Here is a 19,257-nt window from a genome sequence, read left to right as displayed (position 1 = left end):
TATTTAATACACCGTGATACAAATACTAACTCTGGTCATGTTAGTACAAAACACAAAAACCATATGACAAAAAAAAAATGTTTATTTCAGACAAAAATCTGTAAAATAAATTATCATCAAATAACAAACATTTGATATATAAAATTACTTAAATATTATCAACTAGGTAAAACGTGTTTTACAATAATGTTTGTATCACAATAGTGTATATGCAATAACACAAATCAAGATGTATTGTACAGACTTCTATCCTTTGATACAAGTTGATGCTTCTCTTAAGGGTATTTCACTGCTTTTCGGACTTACAAATTTAACTTAATTAATCAGTTAATTACCACAACATGACTAAAATTCATACATTTCACAAACATAACCATATACGGTATCATTTATCGTTTTACTACATGAACAAAATTTATTTTTTAAAGTGTTGACGTTTCCTTCTACAGGTATATTGTATCCGTTACAAAATGTCAATCTCGGTATTCTCTCTGCTTCAAAATTAATTTCCGTATATATTAACAATTTTAATACAATAGCATTTCTAGATAACACACAGATAACATTACTTATCTAAAACACTTTTCATTTACTTTCTTGCTTATACCACGTCACTTTCCAAAAATAGTCACTTAAGGGGGAGAGATAATGACATGGATTGAGAATAAACTATTAAAAAAACGGTATAATATTTTGTTAAGACCTTAATGAGTCCAAAAAGAAAACGAACCAGCAACCCTTTAATGATTTGGTTTTTAGATTTATTTCCCGAAAAATATTTGTACAATTGAAAAGGACCTGGTCCTCTGTTTACAGAAATTGAATACATTCTGAAGACAAAACAGTGACAAAAAAGCTAATGAGATTTCAGTTCAAATGTGAGCTAAATATCTTTCCTTCATCTATGTTTTTAACCTTCATGCTGAGCTTTAAATTCCGTTAAGGTCCTTTTTCTATTCCCTTGAGATGCTAGTTTGAATCAACTTTAAATCAAGATTTACAAAAAATAATGTCTAATTGATGTATTTAAATAAAAAAGTATTTCTGTTATTTAAGATAGGTTCACTGGATATACAGATAAATGAAAGTGTTAAACATCCAAAAGCGCCAAACACTGACCTTCGTAAATTCAGACAAATACCGCTAACACTACCACTCAATGCCATCAGAAGCATTAACAAATACATATCATAAATTTTACATCACACATACAAAATCATTGAATGTTATAGAGATATAATGTCATTTATTCATAGATCTCCATCTGTTTCGCAAATCTTCAGCTGTTCTTACATTAGCAAACTTATAGGAATTCAAGATAGTTTTCCAACTGTAACCAAACTGCATGACACCTCTCATTAATCGTCTCTCTTCACACATTGAGAATGGAACACTTTTTAAACTTCCATTTGCTCTTGGAGCATTTGTTGTCTTCTGAAAGCAAACCATAACAATTTTTCTTTATCTTTTATCGGGTTGACGGCATATATTTTCGACCCTGTAATTTAACACTCATTTATCAGTACATGTATATAATATTGTCTTTGGCATCGATATACGCCAAAAATGCCTACAACCTCCCTGCCAATTGGTCGATAGAGAATTTTTACGCTTGTCAACAGATACTGTCTTTGGCATCGATATATGCTAAAAATGCCCACTACCTCCCTGCCAATTTGTCGATAGAGAATTTTTACACTTGTCAACCAATATTTTGCTATTATGTTGTATGTCATTGAGGCAATAAGGAATCATCACTCTTACATCGTAATAGTGTAGAAACATATTGGTCGTTTGATATAGGGTTTATCTCAATCTTCAATTGTCCATATTAATCAGCAAAATTATTTGAATTCGCATAATTATCGATCAATATATTGCATAAAAGGAAAAGCAACCATTGGGCATTTATTCACAAGAATTCTTACCGACAGTCTTTTGAACTTTTCCATTAAATCTACAGCTGTTCTAGAAGGATGAAATTTGTATGTTGCAAGAATCTGGCACCAAAACTTTCCTAAATTTTGAACTCCCTCTAACAAATTATCAACTTCCTCTTGACTGTATGGAATTCGATGCCTCCTCTTCCTCATGGATTTTGAAGTTTGCAAGATTGAACTCCTTTTCCCAATTGTATCTGGAGCGGAAACCTTAATGGAATATGTAATTGATCTTAGTTTCCAGAAAAACAGATGATGACTTTCCATTGTCATTTCTTCAATTTGTGATGGTTTAATGTGATATGTAAATTAAACGGCATGGTAACTTGATTACCTCTGGTTCAGATTCACTGCTGAATTCATACACCATTTGACTACTTGGAGTGGAATTGTGCTGCTTTCCGTAGAGTGGTCTTTCTCTCTTCTGGCTCTTCATTTTCTGTATATAACTCCTCTCCACCTCTCGGACTTGTCTGTGTAACAAGCAGGTGTATGGATCAGTCTCCAAGACAATGTTGATTGTTCTGCTGTTCAGCTGTGTATCATCAGTTGTGTTGATGCCGCTACATCCTTAGAAATAAATAGGTTTTCTTAATTAGAAAGTTACAAAAATCAATGTTGTGGTATGCATTGCATTTCATAACCCATATCAAGTTGGAATAATTCTTTTTTTTTTAAATTTGTATTTTTGAAGCATACAAATATATGCATGATTGTATAACTGTATTACATGTTTTGAAATTCTCTGTTATCTCCCCTCAATTACACTTTTCTTTCCCTGCTGTTCACCAAAAGAAATAAATAATCATAAGGGATGAGATGAGTTTTTCATCTTACATATCATAATCATAAATAGACTAATACAATAAAAATCAACATTTTCTAGTGATGACCAATATTTTTCAAATTGATATAAAGGCTGAATTTTTTTTTATTAACTGATGCATACTTACTTTATTTTGTATCTAAAACTTATATGATGCAATACTACAACAAAATTTGTAATCTTATACAAGTACATCCACCAAGTATGATTCTCTCTATTTCTTACGGAAATTGATAGTAAATTCATAGCTCTGTAGAAACTAACACGACTGAAATCTACAAGACATCCATTTTATCGATTGGTCGAAACCTAGAGCGGCCGAAGAAAAATCACGGACTGCACGAAATAATCATGGTGATGTCCGACTCAAATTCCAATTGGAGATGATTTGTCTGTTTCTTTTTTTAACGTACTGATGTATATTAACAATATTTTAGTCTATTTTTCTTTTACGAACAATTCATGAATTTGCTACACGAAAATTGAAAATATAAACAATGTAATGTTTTTTTATGCTTCATGCGGGTTATGAAAGTAGCGATCATTGCAAGAATTTTTTTTCACATAACACATATTATTTTTTATGCAAATATCGCCAACTTCATTTCCCGCATGAATGACCAAAGAAAGCAATTACTTGTTTAAATGTTTTTTGGGTTTTTTTTGTGTATGTATTACCGGTAAAATAAGGTTATATTCAATCTCAATTATCCACCGGCTGTAAATTCACCCAAACTAAATGTACCTAAACACGTATGTTCATTATATTTTTTAAATACCATGTTTTACATAAACAAATATACGTGAATTGTTATGTATCTAAATATTATTCTTTCTTCATATTCAAAATTTAAAAAGTTTCTATGCCATTTCGTGGGATTTTCCCGCGGGATGCGGGAGGGTTGTTAAGTATGCAATAACAGAATAAGCTATGTAAAAATTTTCTGAATCAGTCCATCTATAAAGGACTATATATGATATGGGCCTAAAATGGTCCCCTAGAATGAACATCATCATTTTACTGTAATTCTTTGTTTTCTTTGTACAGATATATATGTGATGTTTTTACATTATGTTCATTTTGATTCAAGTGCCCACTATTTAGAAGAAATGTGACATCGTAAATATAACCTTTTCATGCCATTTTTGTATTTTTAGCATAAAACAGCTTAACTTATTTTCAAGCGAATTTTCTTTCAGAAAACATAGAGTGCACGCTTGAACAAACAAAATATTTTAATCAGAGATATATTTAGCCAAGACTAATAAGTGACAAAAAAAATTTTCTTGTTCAAGCATGCGCTCTATATTTCCCATTCGTAAAATGATAAGAAAAATGTCAATTTTTGACTGATTTTGACTGAATTACAGAAATAACGTCACTTCTGACGTAAAATACTGCCAGTGAATACAAATAAATAACATAAATAGGTGAAAAATATATTTTATATCAACTCTTCTAAAAAAATAATATAACATTTTATTGTACCCGAAACACTTTAAAAAATGGCAAATTATGGGGGCCAAATTTAACTCGTATCATATACAGTTCTTTAAATCAAGACATTCATTTCTTTGGTTACCTATACAGTTTCTTTCTTCATCAAACCTCTCGGTATGTAAAATCTTCCTTCTACAAGAAATGCCTACAAGTATACATATTATGTTTAAAACATTTTACCTGGGAAGATTTTTATCAACTTTATGCAGTAAAGATTGATTAATTTTAATAAATGATGTTACTGTGTATTTTTTATGCACTAGATAGGGTTCATAACGTGAATTAAAGCTAAAATCTAAATGCAGTATTTGCTAAATCTTATCAAATTATTTACATTTCTTGACAATGCTACGTTTCATTATGAGGAAGTATGTATTGAATACAACAAATACATGTATTCGAAAAAATTGGTATAATTTCCTTGAAAAAAAAATTAAATTACATTAATTAATTTAAATAAGTTAGAGAATAAAGAGCCATGGCAATCTTTTTGGCAGTAAATTCCAAACTTTTAAACTAACAAAGGACAAATTTCCAAGAAAAAAAAAAGAATTCATTGTTTTCTTATATTTCAGTTTTTTGAAATTGTATTCATTGTTTTCGAACAAGTTGCACTGAAAAACTGTTTTGGAAACATACTAGAATCCAAACTTAAAAAATGAAGAAGAAAAAACTGAAGTCAAAAGGGGCAAATAACTAGAACAAAAATGGATTCGGAATTTCAGGTAAATATGCAGATTTACACTTTTGTCTATGATACATTTAAAGATTATAATTAGCGATATTCTATTTAGTAAATTTATAGGAGATGCGCTGATAAACTTTTTTAGTAATATATTAATATTGGCCCACTTTCTCTACTTAAAATAACGTATCATCCCAAATGAAAAAAAAAGAAAAACTGGGATTTTCTTCGAGTCGTAACTGTACACTTTGTGGCCGTTTCTTATAAATCTGTTCAGTGGTTGAACTCTAGTTGCTGGCAATAATAGCACACGGTTCAAAAAAAGAAAACATCTCGTTGCAAAGGGTAAAACTTAAAATTTCAGACTAAGGAAATTTAAAGAGTTTGAAATGTTTAAGAGCGAAAAACAATATACACCATTCTCCACCCATCCTCTAAAAAGATAAGCAGTATAAATAACCTTAAGGTAAAGAGAGAATTAACAAGGTGATATCTCCACGCTCATAATGTTTACCTTTATGGGGCGCCGTTTTAATATTTTTGAGGTATTTTCTGATATCAGAAAATGATTTTTTGATATCAAGAATTCGAATTTCTGATATCAGGAAATGATTTTTTGATATCAGAAATTCGAATTCTTGATATCAGAAAATACGATCCATTTTCTGATATCAAAAAATCGATTTTCTGATATCAGAAATTCAATTTTTTGATATCAGAAAATGATTTTTTGATATCAGAAATTGAAACTGATTATTTGATATCAAGAATTATATTTTCTGATATCAATAATTCAAAGAAAATGGCGAATAAATTTCACCTATTTAATGAATACTCCCTTGACCCAAAATTAAATTGCCGAACTACAGAGCCAGATTTGCATTTAAATATTTGTTGTCTTTTATTTATTTTAATGTAAAATTTAGTAAGTGTTCTTGATAATTCTGGTCTTATGTATTGAAAGCGCTAACTGGACGCCTGTATAACTCTTTATATTATGCGAGGCCATCATTTTTCAATATTCACAGCAAATCGCAAAGAAAGCAGTGTTGATCATTGTATATGTGGCAAAACTTGCCAGAATGAAACCAGGTTTAAAATAAGGCATTCATTATCATTCTTAAGAGACATCTACAGGCTTGAAACACATTTTCTTACAAATTACAAAAGTTGCATTACAGGGAGCATTCATTAAGTTGATAGTAATTTTATGTAAGTCTTATTTTCTGATATCAAAAAATAGATTTTCTGATATCAGAAAATGTAAATGATTTTTTGATATCAAAAAATGATTTTGTGATATCAAGAATTCGATTTTTTGATATCAAAAAATGATTTTGTGATATCAAGAATTCGATTTTTTGATATCAAAAAATCAACTTTAATTCTTGATATCAAAAAATCTATTTTGTGATATCAAAAAATCATTTTTTGATATCAATAATTCGAATTTGTGATATCAAAAAATGATTTTCTGATATCACAAAATAGATTTTTTGATATCAAGAATTAATTTTTGATATCAAGAATTATTTTTTGATATCAAAAATTCGAATTATTGATATCAAATATTCATTTTTTGATATCAGAAAATACCTCAAAAATTTTAAAACAGCGCCTCATATACCTTCACCTTTGCGTGACTGTAAATCCGTATCTTTGCTGTTGACGGACTGAACACTGAACCTTGGATCAGAAAAACAAAATTTGTTTTGTTTGAGTTGATTGGTTTCAGGTGTTTTATACAGCTGTTTTGATCTTCCTACGGGAATGACCGAAAATACACTGGAAGGTGTACCAATTGTACCTGCAAATAAGAATTACAAATTCAGTACAAAATTCTAATATTTTCTCTGAATCACTGCCAGTTTAGATTTTATATCAGGAGATTTTTTACAAATATAAATGCACTTGTTTATAGCTAAAATTCACCTCTCCCACCCGTTTCATACGAAGCACCAGATAAAAGTTTCCAGTCGAATTCCGACTGGATGTCAGAAAACCCATGGCCACTTTCAACATCAGAAATAGAATTTGCAACTGAAGGAAGTCTCGTGCAGCTTGATCGTCTCTTAGGTGGAGGATGCAGCGGAACTTTGAATTCTCCTTTGGTCATTTCACTATTGGAACCAATATGTTTTGTGTTTTTCTTGGGGGTCATTTCAGAGAGGTCCACATCAAAACTCTTAACAGATGAGTTTGGAGACTGCCATCCGGTATTTTGAACTTTCTGTTGTAAAATGTCACCATTTGTTCTTTGAACTGTGTTCGTGGCAACTGCCGGTGAATCAATACGAGAAGATTCGCACAATCGCTGCTTTCTTTCCAAAGTTTCTTTGCTTTGGTTAACACAATTTTCAAAACTTTGCTGTAATAAAAATCTAAATTTACCAAAACTTGAACAGTCTTGATATATAATGTATCTCGTTATAACAACATAACAATATCATTATTGAGTTACTATTATCTTTAAAACTTACAGTGTTTCGTGTAATTTTGTTAATAATTTATTGATCTACCTGATTACAATGTTTAGAGTACGCATGTTTGTATGAATAACTGAATATTTTCGATTAAATGTAGAAAACATCAATCTGATTTTTGTTTCAAAAGTTACAAGTTTTATCTGACGTTCCGGGTTTTACTCTATAAACGAAGATATACACATTTAAAAAATGAATTATACAAGAACTTTCTTAGGCAATTGTATACAAATAAGGTGTCCAATGGTATAAGTTACATGCCGTGCTCCGTGGTGACAAAACATGTTATTTGCCAAACAAATAAACAAAAACACTTTCAATGAAAAAATGAACCTTCACATATATCAATTAAACAAGAGGCCCAGGGGCCACATCGCTCACCTGAGCAACAATTGCCTTAATTCTGATCAAATTAGCATTACAGTATCAAAATATCTTGACAACCAAGTACAATAGATCTTGCTAAAAAAAAATTGAAAATCTGCCAATTTTTATCCACCTCTTTTATTTTGGTAAATACGGAGGCCTTTTTGTTGTTGTACCTGTAAGAAGATTTTTCTCTATTCCTATATACCCCCCCCCATTTCGTGGCCCCACTTTTCTCTAGGGAATCATGGTTTCATCAAACTTAAATCTGCATAACCTGTGCTTTCACACTAAGTACTGAGTTTAGGACCGAAAACTTTCCCAGAATATTTTTAAAGATTTTCTCTATATATTCCTATGTAAAAATTCAAACCGCCATCACGGCCCTGCCCTATCACTAGGGACTGTGATTTTGCAAACTTGAATTTACACTACCCAAGGATGCCTCTACACAAGTTTAAGCTTTTTCTGGCCAAATAGTCTTTTAAAAGATTTTTAAAGATTTTCTCTATATATTCCTATGTAAAAATTCATCCCCTATTGTGGCCTCACCATACCCCTGGACTATTGTTTAAACAAACTTGAATCTATACGATCTGGGGATGCTTCCACTCAAATTTGGGCTTTCCTGGCCTAATAATTTTGAGAAGAAGATTTTTAAAGATTTTCTCTATATATAAATATTCATCCCCCATTGTGGCCCCACCCTACCCCCAGGGACCATGATTTGAACAAACTTGAATCTACATTATCTGAGGATGGTTACATGCCAATTTGAGCTTACTTGGCTTAATAGTTTTTAAAAGAATTTTTTTAAAAGATTTTCTCTATATATTCCTATGTAAAACATGATCCCCCAATTGTGGCCCCTCCCTACCCCCGGAGACCATGATTTGAACGAACTTGAATCTCCACTACCTGAGGATGCATCCACTTTAATTTGAGCTTTCATGGCCTAATAGTTTTTGAGAAGAAGATTTTTAAAGATTTTTCTCTATATATTCCAATGTAAAACTTGATCCCCCTCTTGTGGCCCCTCCCTACCCCCGGGGACCATGATTTGAACAAACTTGAATCTACACTACCTGAGGATGCCTCCACACAAGTTTAAGCTTTTCAAGCCGAATAGTTTTTGAGAGGATTTTTTAAAATCACCAACATATTTTCATTAATTCTCAATTATCTCCCCTTTATAGAGGGCGTGGTCCTTTATTTGAACAAACTTGAATCCCCTTCACCTAGTGGTGCTTTGTGCCAAATTTGGTTGAAATCTGCCCAATGGTTCTTGAGAAGAAGATGAAAATGTGAAAAGTTTACAACGACGACAACGATGACGACAACGACAGACAATGGACAAATTGTGATCAGAAAAGCTCACTTGAGCCTTTGGCTCAGGTGAGCTAAAAATGATGGATTAGCTATGTCTTTCATGAAAACTAAATTACAAACAGCAAGAATGTTTGATACGTATTTTTTTTTATTAACCTCGTATGTTTGTACAGAAGTACATGTGAAGTTCTCTCATTATTTTCCTTTTTTTTCAAACGACCTCAGTTTAAAAATATGACATCAAGCCTTTTCCTGAAATTTTTGCATTCTTTGCAAAAAATAAAGCTTTTAGGGCAGTTTTTCGTTCAAAAACATTGAACGCATGCTAGAACAAACAAATGTAAATCAGTTAAAATGATCAAAGAGATTTTTTGATAACAAGAAACAAAACAAATATCTTAAACTGTATCAGTAATAATTACCTTTAGAAGTTCAGATTTATCCAAGGTATTAAGATAACTACTATTTTTCACTTCATTGTCTGTTTTGAATCCTTCCACAGAATTGATATTCATACATGGCTGTGATTTATTGCTTTGGAGACAATCATAATTTTACTTTTAATAATGGTCATAGTTTGATATGTGTTAGACTAAATATAAGATTGAAAACAGACCAATACCTTTCAAAATGATTTAAGGTGCCTGCCTTTGGAGCGTTTGTGAATTCACATTCTCTCTCTTCTACAGAGTGAAGGCGCCTTGATAAATCATTTATTTTCTTCAAAATGTTTTCTCCAATACCTCTGAAATTAGGATTATATGAGGAAAAAATGATGTTTCCCTTATTTTTTCATTAAAACTGAACTTTATTTATTTTACAACGATTGATAAGCAAGTTCTACAACTTATATTAATATCTCTCGTTGGCACGAATGTTAGCGCAAGGGGGTCATTGGTGTGGGAAGAAGCCGGAGTACCTGAAGAGAACCCTTGCGTCCAAGCGGGCGACCGCCATACCCTATCACATACAACCACTGTCGATCAGGGGGATCGAACTCGGGTCGTAGCGGTGAAAAGCGAGTGCATTGTCCACTACGCTACTTGGACACCTATTTTCATTGAAATACTATACAATATGAGTTTATCATTAAAAAAACTATACTTATTATCTGGTTCTGGTTGCTGCCAGTCTCTGTCATTATATGGATCTATAAAAGAAAATACAGGATAAAAATATTCAAAATTTTAAAGGAACCAATTATTAACAAGAGGCCAAGGGGCCACATTGCTCATCTGAGCAGCAATGGCCAATTGGCATAACTCTCACCCAAGCACCTTTTCAACTAAAATTTTATACAATATCAATGTAAAATTGGAATTGTTGGCCTCTCTCTGATTCCCAAGAATTGTACTAAGACAAAACTTTAAATTTTTAACTCTACCATCCTACTTTGTAAAATTCAATATAAAGATAAAATAGTCTTAAATTTTTACTAATCTTTTTTATGCTCTTGTAAAACTGGGCCCTCCTTTTCTAATCAGAGCTGCAGAGCTACCCTCTCTCCCCCAACAACGACTAAATGAGGTCGACATTACTGAACAAAGTCGCTATTACCAATTCTAAGTAGCAGCAAATTTAAAGAGAAAATGAAATCACTTAATTATGTAATATTTGCATCTCAAAACACTGTACACTTCTCTCCAAAGATGCATCTGACAATTTTTTAAAAGTAATACATGTAATAGATTCATGAGGACTATTTAGTATGAACAAGAAAACACTAATCAGATATATAGGCTAAAATTAGATAATTAATTTACGATATATTGAAACTTGAATATCAAATAAAGGCATATATTAAGACATACATGATTTTCTTGTATTTCTGAAAATGCAATATCCTTTGCAATGTAAGGAAATATATAAAAGAGAAACATGTAAGAATTAATAAGTAGATTTTAGCTATAATTAAAGTAAATACATGATTTGACAATGAAGAAGTATACAACGTACCTTTTTGAACACTAATCTGTAGAACATATTTAAGAGCTTTTACCAATTCTTCATCTTCAGATGATGTCAAAATGTGAACAACATCTTGCAGGCTATTTCCAGCTTCTAGGAATAACTTTCGATTAGTTGCTGAAATGAATGAATTAACAATGTCATGTTTCTCCTTCTTTTTGTATAGGCTATACTTGATATTTTTTATATCAGAAGTACATAATCATAGAAATTACATGTAAAAATAGCAGCATATATAAAAGAAGAAGACCTGAATTTTCCATTGCATGTCCCAAAGTAATAGTTACTTTTATCTTGTCTTCAGTATCTAAGCAGTCATTATGAATGACATTTGCCAATATTTGAATGGCTCCTGATTTCCCCAGCATATTGGCACTGTCAGCTAAATAGTTGGAAAAGACAAATCAAGAAGTATATGAACTTAACAAGGAGATAGTCATACATCTACCTGTCAAATCATATATGACAACAAAAGATATTTTTTACTATACTATGGAATCTCATTGTGACCCTATACTAATTCCTATTAGCCTTTTTACATTATACTGGCAAATTCAAACATTTACCTGTATTTGCATTGGCATTCCATATACAGCATCATTAAGTATAAATTGGTATACTTATTTAAGAATCTTTTTAATAAAAATGATAAAATGCAAATACCGGTACAACTCTTTAGTAAGATCAAATACACAATTAAAAAATAATTTCAAACTTTTTTATGGAAAAAATACAAAATTTACAGTAAAATACTTAAACTTGGTATGGATCACACACTTATCAAATACAATGAATCATCTTAAAATGAATCAACTTAATTTGTCCCTGGCATTTTGCTTTAACCGTGTTTTACAGTACAATCTAGCTTAAATGTTTAGGTAGAAAGTTGCAGTTTATTACCATTATCTGAAATGCAGGAATCAATGGTGGTGATAATGTGAACAACTTCTTTCAACACTTCTGAGCTGGATTTTTCATACCACTGTTTAAGAATCATACACAAAATGTCCAAACCTCCTAATCTTCTAACCTGATCCTGATTGGACTCTGGAATGCAACATTTCAAAGAAAGATTATCATACTCATTTTTAATCAAATCTAGACTACACTATTAGCAGTTTTAAAACTGCCTGATATCACATTTCCAATAATTTAAGGAATGATTTCAAAATTCCACGTTAAAAAAAATATATAATTCAATTTCAATATTTGTTTGTTACAAGCTGTTTAATTGACTAGATATAAAGGTGTACACTTGTATAAACTTGATGATGTCACAATGGCTTACCCTAAAAGTTGTATCATTCTGCATACTAAGGTTTAATACATTCAAATTCTTTTCCCCAATTTTTTTTACCATTTATAGTCTTGAAGAAAAGATGCTATTCATTGGAATTTAAGCTCTGGCTGTTAAATACCACTTACTATTGTTTGACACAACAAAGCCAAGAAGAAACATCAAGTGTCTTGCCAGGAGAAACGTTTCACTTTGCTTCTCCAAGAGTTTCAGAATGAATGGAAGTTGAAGTCCACACACTTTTTGATTTTCCTCTGAAAATAAGTATGAAAATTACAATTAAATCATCAGTGCTCAATCCAAGTCAGTTCTCAATATTGAAATAAACATGAACTCATGGATGTACATGTATTACTCTTTGAAAATGTTTTCTAAAATATTTTCTATTCGCTACAACTTGTTTTGGAATTGGACATATTTATCAGTGTTAAGACCTGTGAAAAGACTCATCTCATTTGTTTAAACCAATACCATTTTGAGGATTATTAATGCTGACACACAAAGCATTCACTACACTAGTCCACAGCTCTACACTGGTTGGTCCAGATCCATTAAACCACTCACATCCAGGCTCATTTGCGTCACTCTCTCTAATATTTATTGGCAATGAGAAGCTGCAAAAAAAATAATATGCAACAGATATCAAAGCATATATATTTTATGAAAACACTACTTTGAAGGTTAACTTCAGATTAATTTTTTTTTTCTACTTTTCATCCAAATAGAGATTTTGCATGCAGATCTACATGTAAATTTCCTTTTTTCCTATTTTCTGCATGAGTAACAGATGTTTTAACAAGAGGCCCATGGGGCCACATCGCTCACCTGAGCAACAATGGGCGTTCAAAAGATATCGTGCCATATGGTCCCTCGGTAGAATAACAAAAATAAATATTGTCAAGTATTCGAATTTTACACTTATTTTTGCATACACGTAATCTTAGACATTGTACCTTCATGAAATACTATTTTTACCAGAATAAGAAAATCCTTCGCAAGATATAAAACTAAACATTTGGTAGGGGTATACTGGTAAGTTGTTAACTTCCTATTCCCTATATTTTTGTTCTACCCCCCCCCCCCCCCACACACACACACACTTTGTAAAGCGATCAAAATATATGAGAGCATATAGGTACATTTTTTTCATCAACTACACACTAGTTATTGTATTTTTAAAAAAATATAATAGTTATTGTATTTTATTTTTAAAATCCTACATGTATAGATGTGAAGAAGAAAATTGTACCTCTATGTGCTCAATTCCTCAAATTAAAAACATTCATAAATTTAATTTGTCTTCTCCATTGTAATTAAATGACTGTTATTTACCTTGCGTACAAACCAGGATAATTTTCCGCTGTGATATTTTTTTAGGAATAGCGATAGTTACTTTATCCCCGCAACAGAAATGTGTCAGAACTATGGAAACTGTTTTAAATATGTCGTTTTTATTTACTCGTGTCTGAAAAATTATCAAAACTGATGTAGATTTCACATTATTTATTGTATAAAGAGGGGGCCCCAGAGAGTAGGTATACACAGAATATCATTCTTTTATTTTGTTTGTACAAGTATTTAACATACTCTAATTCATATAGAATTTCTAATGTTCAACCAAAATTTCAGCGTCAATCGTAGAATTATAAGCAAGATACAGAGCTCACAGTTCGCCTAGGTTTGAGTCATATTTTGTTCACATGAGTTTATTACATTCAGCTTAAGATTTTTAACTTGGTATTTCCTATTCAGCATTTAAAATGAAAAAAAAAGAATGGCCTAAGATTTTAAATTCTTTAATTCACTCAAGACAAGTTCACTGGTATTTGAGGCTCAAAATGAGTTTATACAAATGTACACAAACACAGTCAAAGATCACATGTACAGTAGGAGTAATAATGACGAAAGAAGGTTAAGTTTACAATACAATAAGTTGTTAAAGTTGGTTTCTGGAAGAACAGACTTTGAAATTTTTCTTAATAAATATAGACAATTGTTTTACTTTTTTAATCTTTTGTTTTTAAGATCTGTGTACAAACATAGAATTGTGAGCAAATCTCTGTATCTTGCTTATAATTCGAAGCTTAACACTCAAATATGGTTAGTAAATAGAATTCGTAAACAATTAAACACAAGAAACATGCACTATAACAAATAAAGAACACAATTTTTTTTTCGAAATGAATCATATATATACATGTATATACCTACATATTTCCATTAGCGATATCAAACTCTATTTAAACTGAATAAACTAGAGAAAATGCCGAACATCTCAACAAAACCTATTGCATTAATCTACCATTACGCAAAAGATAATGCCGAATTACCGATAGAATGAATTGTATTTCGGTACTCTTTTGATACATCAGATTTTGCTTAATTTGCGCAGGTAAACAGTTAACTGTTTGATTTACCGAAGTCTCTGTTTGATTTGATACGTAAAAATCACGAAATACAGACGATAGTTCCCAGGTTACAAAGCATAAATAATGAAAACGAAACGAAAATAAGAACAAGCTAACACCAACGTCATGTGTAAACTGTCAACGCATTGAAATATTTAGCCTCAATTTACTTCACAAAATCGGCACCAATATATTTTGCATGTTTCAAAAATTTCCCTTCATACGCGAACTGTTGCATAACAAGCAAATTCGTCATAGTCAGATCGACCCTTTTTCGTATAATGTCATGGCTGCTTTAAACAAAGAACCTCGTTTTAGAAGTATGAGTACGAGTCTTGGTAAAATGGGTATGCAAACCCGGGCCGTGGCAAAATAAAAGCCGGGCAGATCGGCAATCGTCAATTCCAAATACGCACTATTTTGCAGCAATATTTACAGCGAATACAAATATACTGGTTTATCAAATATCCTGAAATTTTAATGAGATTGGCAGATTAATAACTGCCAATCTTTTGTTTTGCCCAGGCCAAGACTTGCCTACCCATTTTACCGGATGCCGAACTCGAAGCTGAAACACGCCTTTCCTTTATTATTATTTTCATAATAACTCAGATTTGAAACAGAATTAGCACTTAATTTTTGCAATTTATATTTTCCTTCCCATAAGGATAATTTATGCTCAACAACGTTGAATTGGAGTCCGTAGTTCGTGAGAAGAAGATTTTTAAAAATTCACCCCCCTTTTTCTACAGTTTCAAGGTTTTCTCCGCTTTGAATACAGATCGGACTTTTATTTCTGCAATTTAGATTCGCCCTTCCATAAGGATGCTTTGTGCCAAATTTGGTTGAAATTGGATATGCGGTTTTAGAGAAGAAGTTCAAAATGTAAAAAGTTTACAGACGGACGGACGGACGGACGGACGGACAGACAGACGGACAGACGGACGACGGACAAAAGGTGATCAGAAAAGCTCACTTGAGCTTTCAGCTCAGGTGAGCTAAAAAACTGAATACCATATATCTCTTACCATACACTTTGCTCTCCTGTAAATGTAAAACTCAGAATTTACAGGATTAGTACACTTTATTTCTAACTCAAGGTCGCCTAATTTTACAATTGGTATACGGTACTAGAGAGGATAGAAATATTAACTGACATGAAAAGTCAATAAATGTATATTTTTTCATTTGAAAATTTTACTTACCTTAGCAATTCAATCAGAGTAGATAGACATTGACTTTGTTTCACCAAAACTTGCCCCTCGCCTGGAAGGGAAACGGAGGATTAATTCTTATTGCTGGAAACATAAACTAGATATATAATAGGCAGTCAGTGATTAAAGAATTAATAATTTATCATATACATAATATAGTAACAACTAATGTACATCATGATACTTACCATTATTGGAAACAAGATTAATGAGGAAAAAGGTTGCTGCTTGCTTGACTTTGGCAGTTGAACCTCTTGACAATATTGTTTGAATGAATTTGAAAATGTTGCAAGTTGTAAGGGATTTCTGGCAAAACACTACAAGAAATATGATCTTTTGATTATGAAATAGATGTATATCTTAATGTTGTCAACATTATACAACTACAGTGATTCAAAGTAAGAAAAAATCAACAGAGTGGCTGGTTGAGCTTGATAATACCTTCAAGATTGCATGGATTACAGATAACCAACAGATCTGAACAGACAATTAAGGTGAAATATGTGTCTCTTCTTTCTTTCAACTTTGTTTGCAATCAATGAAATTTGCATCATCCTTAAGGAATTTAGTATTTATGTTTCCTTATACAGTTTTTGCATAACTTTCCTATATAGTATGGCATTTATATTATCTTTGCCTGACCAGTTGTAAATAATCCTTAATCCTTATAATGCAGTTTGGTTAAAGAGAATGTACAATATTTGGCGTAAAATTATTTTTCAACAAGTTTTGTAGCTGCAGGACTGTAGCTCCCGGTCTGAAAAAATTCGGATGGACGACCTCCATCCGAATTTTTTCAGACCGGGAGCTACAGTCCTGCAGCTACAAGTTATGGTGGATTTGAATTAGCATATTTATGAATGTCCCTATTCTTATACATACAGGAATAGCAATTAGTGATGTACTTGATTTAGCAGAACCGTCTTTCTGCGAAAAACACTTAAAAAATTCACAGCCAAATGTAATACATTTATAACAGTATTTTTTCAATTACCATTCCTTTCAATTGCACAACCAAGACAAAATAAAGCTCTCTCTTGAACTTCACAATTTTCTACTGAAGTCAGAAGATCCATTAGAAACAAAAGTCCTCCAATGTCTTTAAAATATTCTTTGACAAAATCTGAAATACGAAAAAGTGAAGAAATTTAATTTTATACATTCTTTTAAAAAAAGCTATTTATAATTTATAAATTAAAAAAAATACATCACAACTAATACATAATCATATAATTATACCTACCATAAGTACTGAAAATGGAAGACAATGTTAAAAGGGCTTGTTTCACTGCACTCTGGTTATTGACTTGGCATTTTAAGCATTCCAGTAACAGCTTCACATCAGTCTGTACTTCTGTCAAAAAATGCATGCATGTTATAAAATTATTTGGCTTCAAATGAATAAAATACTACCTAGTACTGTAGGTTATTTCTTCACTGACTTGATATCATTAAACTACAGGCTCATATAAAGCCACACTGATGTGCACCCTCTTAAAAAATGGGCCAAAATACTATTTTTTAAATTTAGAGGAATCACTCTTAATTTCATAAAAGGCTGACTATCTGAAATAACATGTATCTTTTGAGATTAAAAATAAGGAGCAGACAGAACTACTATGTATTTGGACTATATACTCTGGTTGTTGTTAAGGCATTCAATAAGGTTCCTGACACCAACACCTCCTCCAGACTGAACTTTAATGGAATTCGGGGCTGCACTCTACAGTGGATCGAGAGCTAAATAAATCCTATCAGACAGATAACAGTGGGTGCTCCATGGTTGAAGGCATAACCGACATGAACTCTGGAGTACTACAAGGCAATGTAATGGGCTCCCTGTTATTTTAATTTGCTTTACACCAATGACCTCCCAGAATTAGTTCAATCCAACATAGAATCTAAAGGACAATTAATATGATCCATCGATGAAACAGTCCACTAGGGGGCTCTTAAAAAGTGGAAAAAGGATTGGCACATAGCTGCAGCATTCCACCCTAAGAAATGTACCACCATCCACATTTCTAAGAAACCCAATCCTATCATGTACTACATGTACCACCTACATGGCCATGCAGCACATCCTGAATGACATCCCAAGGTAAATACCTTTGGATTATAATTACCGGTAACAATGATCTGTCATGGCTTGATCGTATATTCAGCTCAAATGCTGCCAAAGCCACTCGATCTGTTGGATTTTTAAGGAGAAACATGAAAACCTGTCCACAAAACATCAGAAATCATCTTACACAACAATGGTATGACCAGCACTGGATTAACTAGGTTTCAGTTGTAATGGGACCTCTGCCAGCATCAATTGATTCACCAACTTAAAAAAAAACAAAGCACAGCGCCAAGCAGCAAGGTTTGCAACAGGCAATAACTCATCCAGGGATCCAGAAAGTGTGATCAATATGATACAACAACGTGGCTGAGAATTACTGCTGGAATTTCGGAGGGCTTGGAATTGTGTCATCATGTTCTACAAGATGTACCATCATACTTTTGAAGTTCCGTTCCCATCTACTACAGTCCACTAAAAGGCAGAACTCATGGTGGGCCATGAAAAATGATATTTGCCACTTCAGGACGGATGTTTAAAAGAACTACTTTATTTTAGCAACCTTTGTTGCATGGAACAACATTCTGTCACTAATAAAGAATTTTAATTCACCATCAATAGACATCTCGATCTTCAGACATGTAATACCACCCTTTTTAAATGTACTTAGATTTTTATACCTGTTTATCATGGAATGCATGACAACTAGAGTACTTTTACTCTCATACTGAGTCCACTCCATAAAGGGGAGAATTAAGTTCTTATAAACCCCTTCACAATATTAACTGCGGTATTGCTCTTTTGCCATGCAGGCAAGTTGACTTAGTTCTTATTTCAGTTAAGGTAAAATTGTGAAAATAATCTTCACTTCTATAAGAACATAAGCTACATAGCTGAAAATTGAAAAAAAAAAGTCATTTTTGCAATTGAGAGAGAGAGAGGGAGAGAGAGAAAGAGAGAGAGTGCAGAGGGTAAGTTATGTCCACAGTCCTCCTTACCGTTTTCGTGCTTTCCTACATCCATTTTTGAGAAACAATACCCAAACAAATTTATCAATATTATGGTATGATGCTGGGTGTCAGTTTCTGACTGCAGACGACATAATTTCTATTGTCATGAGGGGCAATTTTTTCCAAATAATGCCAAAAAGACAGAAGTATGTTATGATACACAAT

At 32.2% G+C, this 19,257-nt stretch overlaps 1 protein-coding gene across 2 annotated transcripts; it reads right to left on the bottom strand.

Moving 5' to 3' along the window:
* Positions 1–121: 121 nt before the first annotated feature.
* On the bottom strand, positions 122–19,134 carry LOC128187225 (telomere repeats-binding bouquet formation protein 1-like). 2 transcript variants are annotated; one of them, XM_052857507.1, is made up of 19 exons: positions 19,081–19,134; positions 17,261–17,371; positions 17,012–17,140; positions 16,206–16,334; positions 16,009–16,069; positions 12,867–13,009; positions 12,524–12,649; positions 11,999–12,145; positions 11,349–11,480; positions 11,087–11,215; positions 10,235–10,280; positions 9,753–9,875; positions 9,553–9,664; positions 6,885–7,320; positions 6,580–6,759; positions 4,350–4,412; positions 2,275–2,510; positions 1,929–2,150; positions 122–1,434 (listed from the first exon to the last, which is right to left on the bottom strand). In XM_052857507.1, exons 1-19 carry the CDS (start codon positions 19,103–19,105, stop codon positions 1,243–1,245), a joined length of 2,742 nt encoding a protein of 913 aa, XP_052713467.1. In that variant the 5' UTR covers positions 19,106–19,134; the 3' UTR covers positions 122–1,242. The 2 variants fall into 2 exon arrangements, with proteins under 2 accessions (XP_052713467.1, XP_052713468.1); XM_052857508.1 differs by having other exon boundaries at positions 6,586–6,759.
* Positions 19,135–19,257: the final 123 nt, after the last annotated feature.

This window comes from Crassostrea angulata, chromosome 6 (assembly GCF_025612915.1).
Source record: "Crassostrea angulata isolate pt1a10 chromosome 6, ASM2561291v2, whole genome shotgun sequence".
Lineage (NCBI taxonomy): Eukaryota > Metazoa > Mollusca > Bivalvia > Ostreida > Ostreidae > Magallana > Magallana angulata.
This window is presented reverse-complemented; position numbering and strand designations above follow the sequence as displayed.

Coding starts and splice junctions, on each gene's coding strand:
- LOC128187225 (XM_052857507.1), bottom strand. CDS start 19,105: ATGGATGTAGGAAAGCACGAAAACG. Junction 17,141..17,260: donor TTCCATTTTCAGTACTTATG/GTAGGTATAATT, acceptor TTCGTATTTCAG/ATTTTGTCAAAGAATATTTT. Junction 1,435..1,928: donor AAAAGTTCAAAAGACTGTCG/GTAAGAATTCTT, acceptor GTTTGCTTTCAG/AAGACAACAAATGCTCCAAG.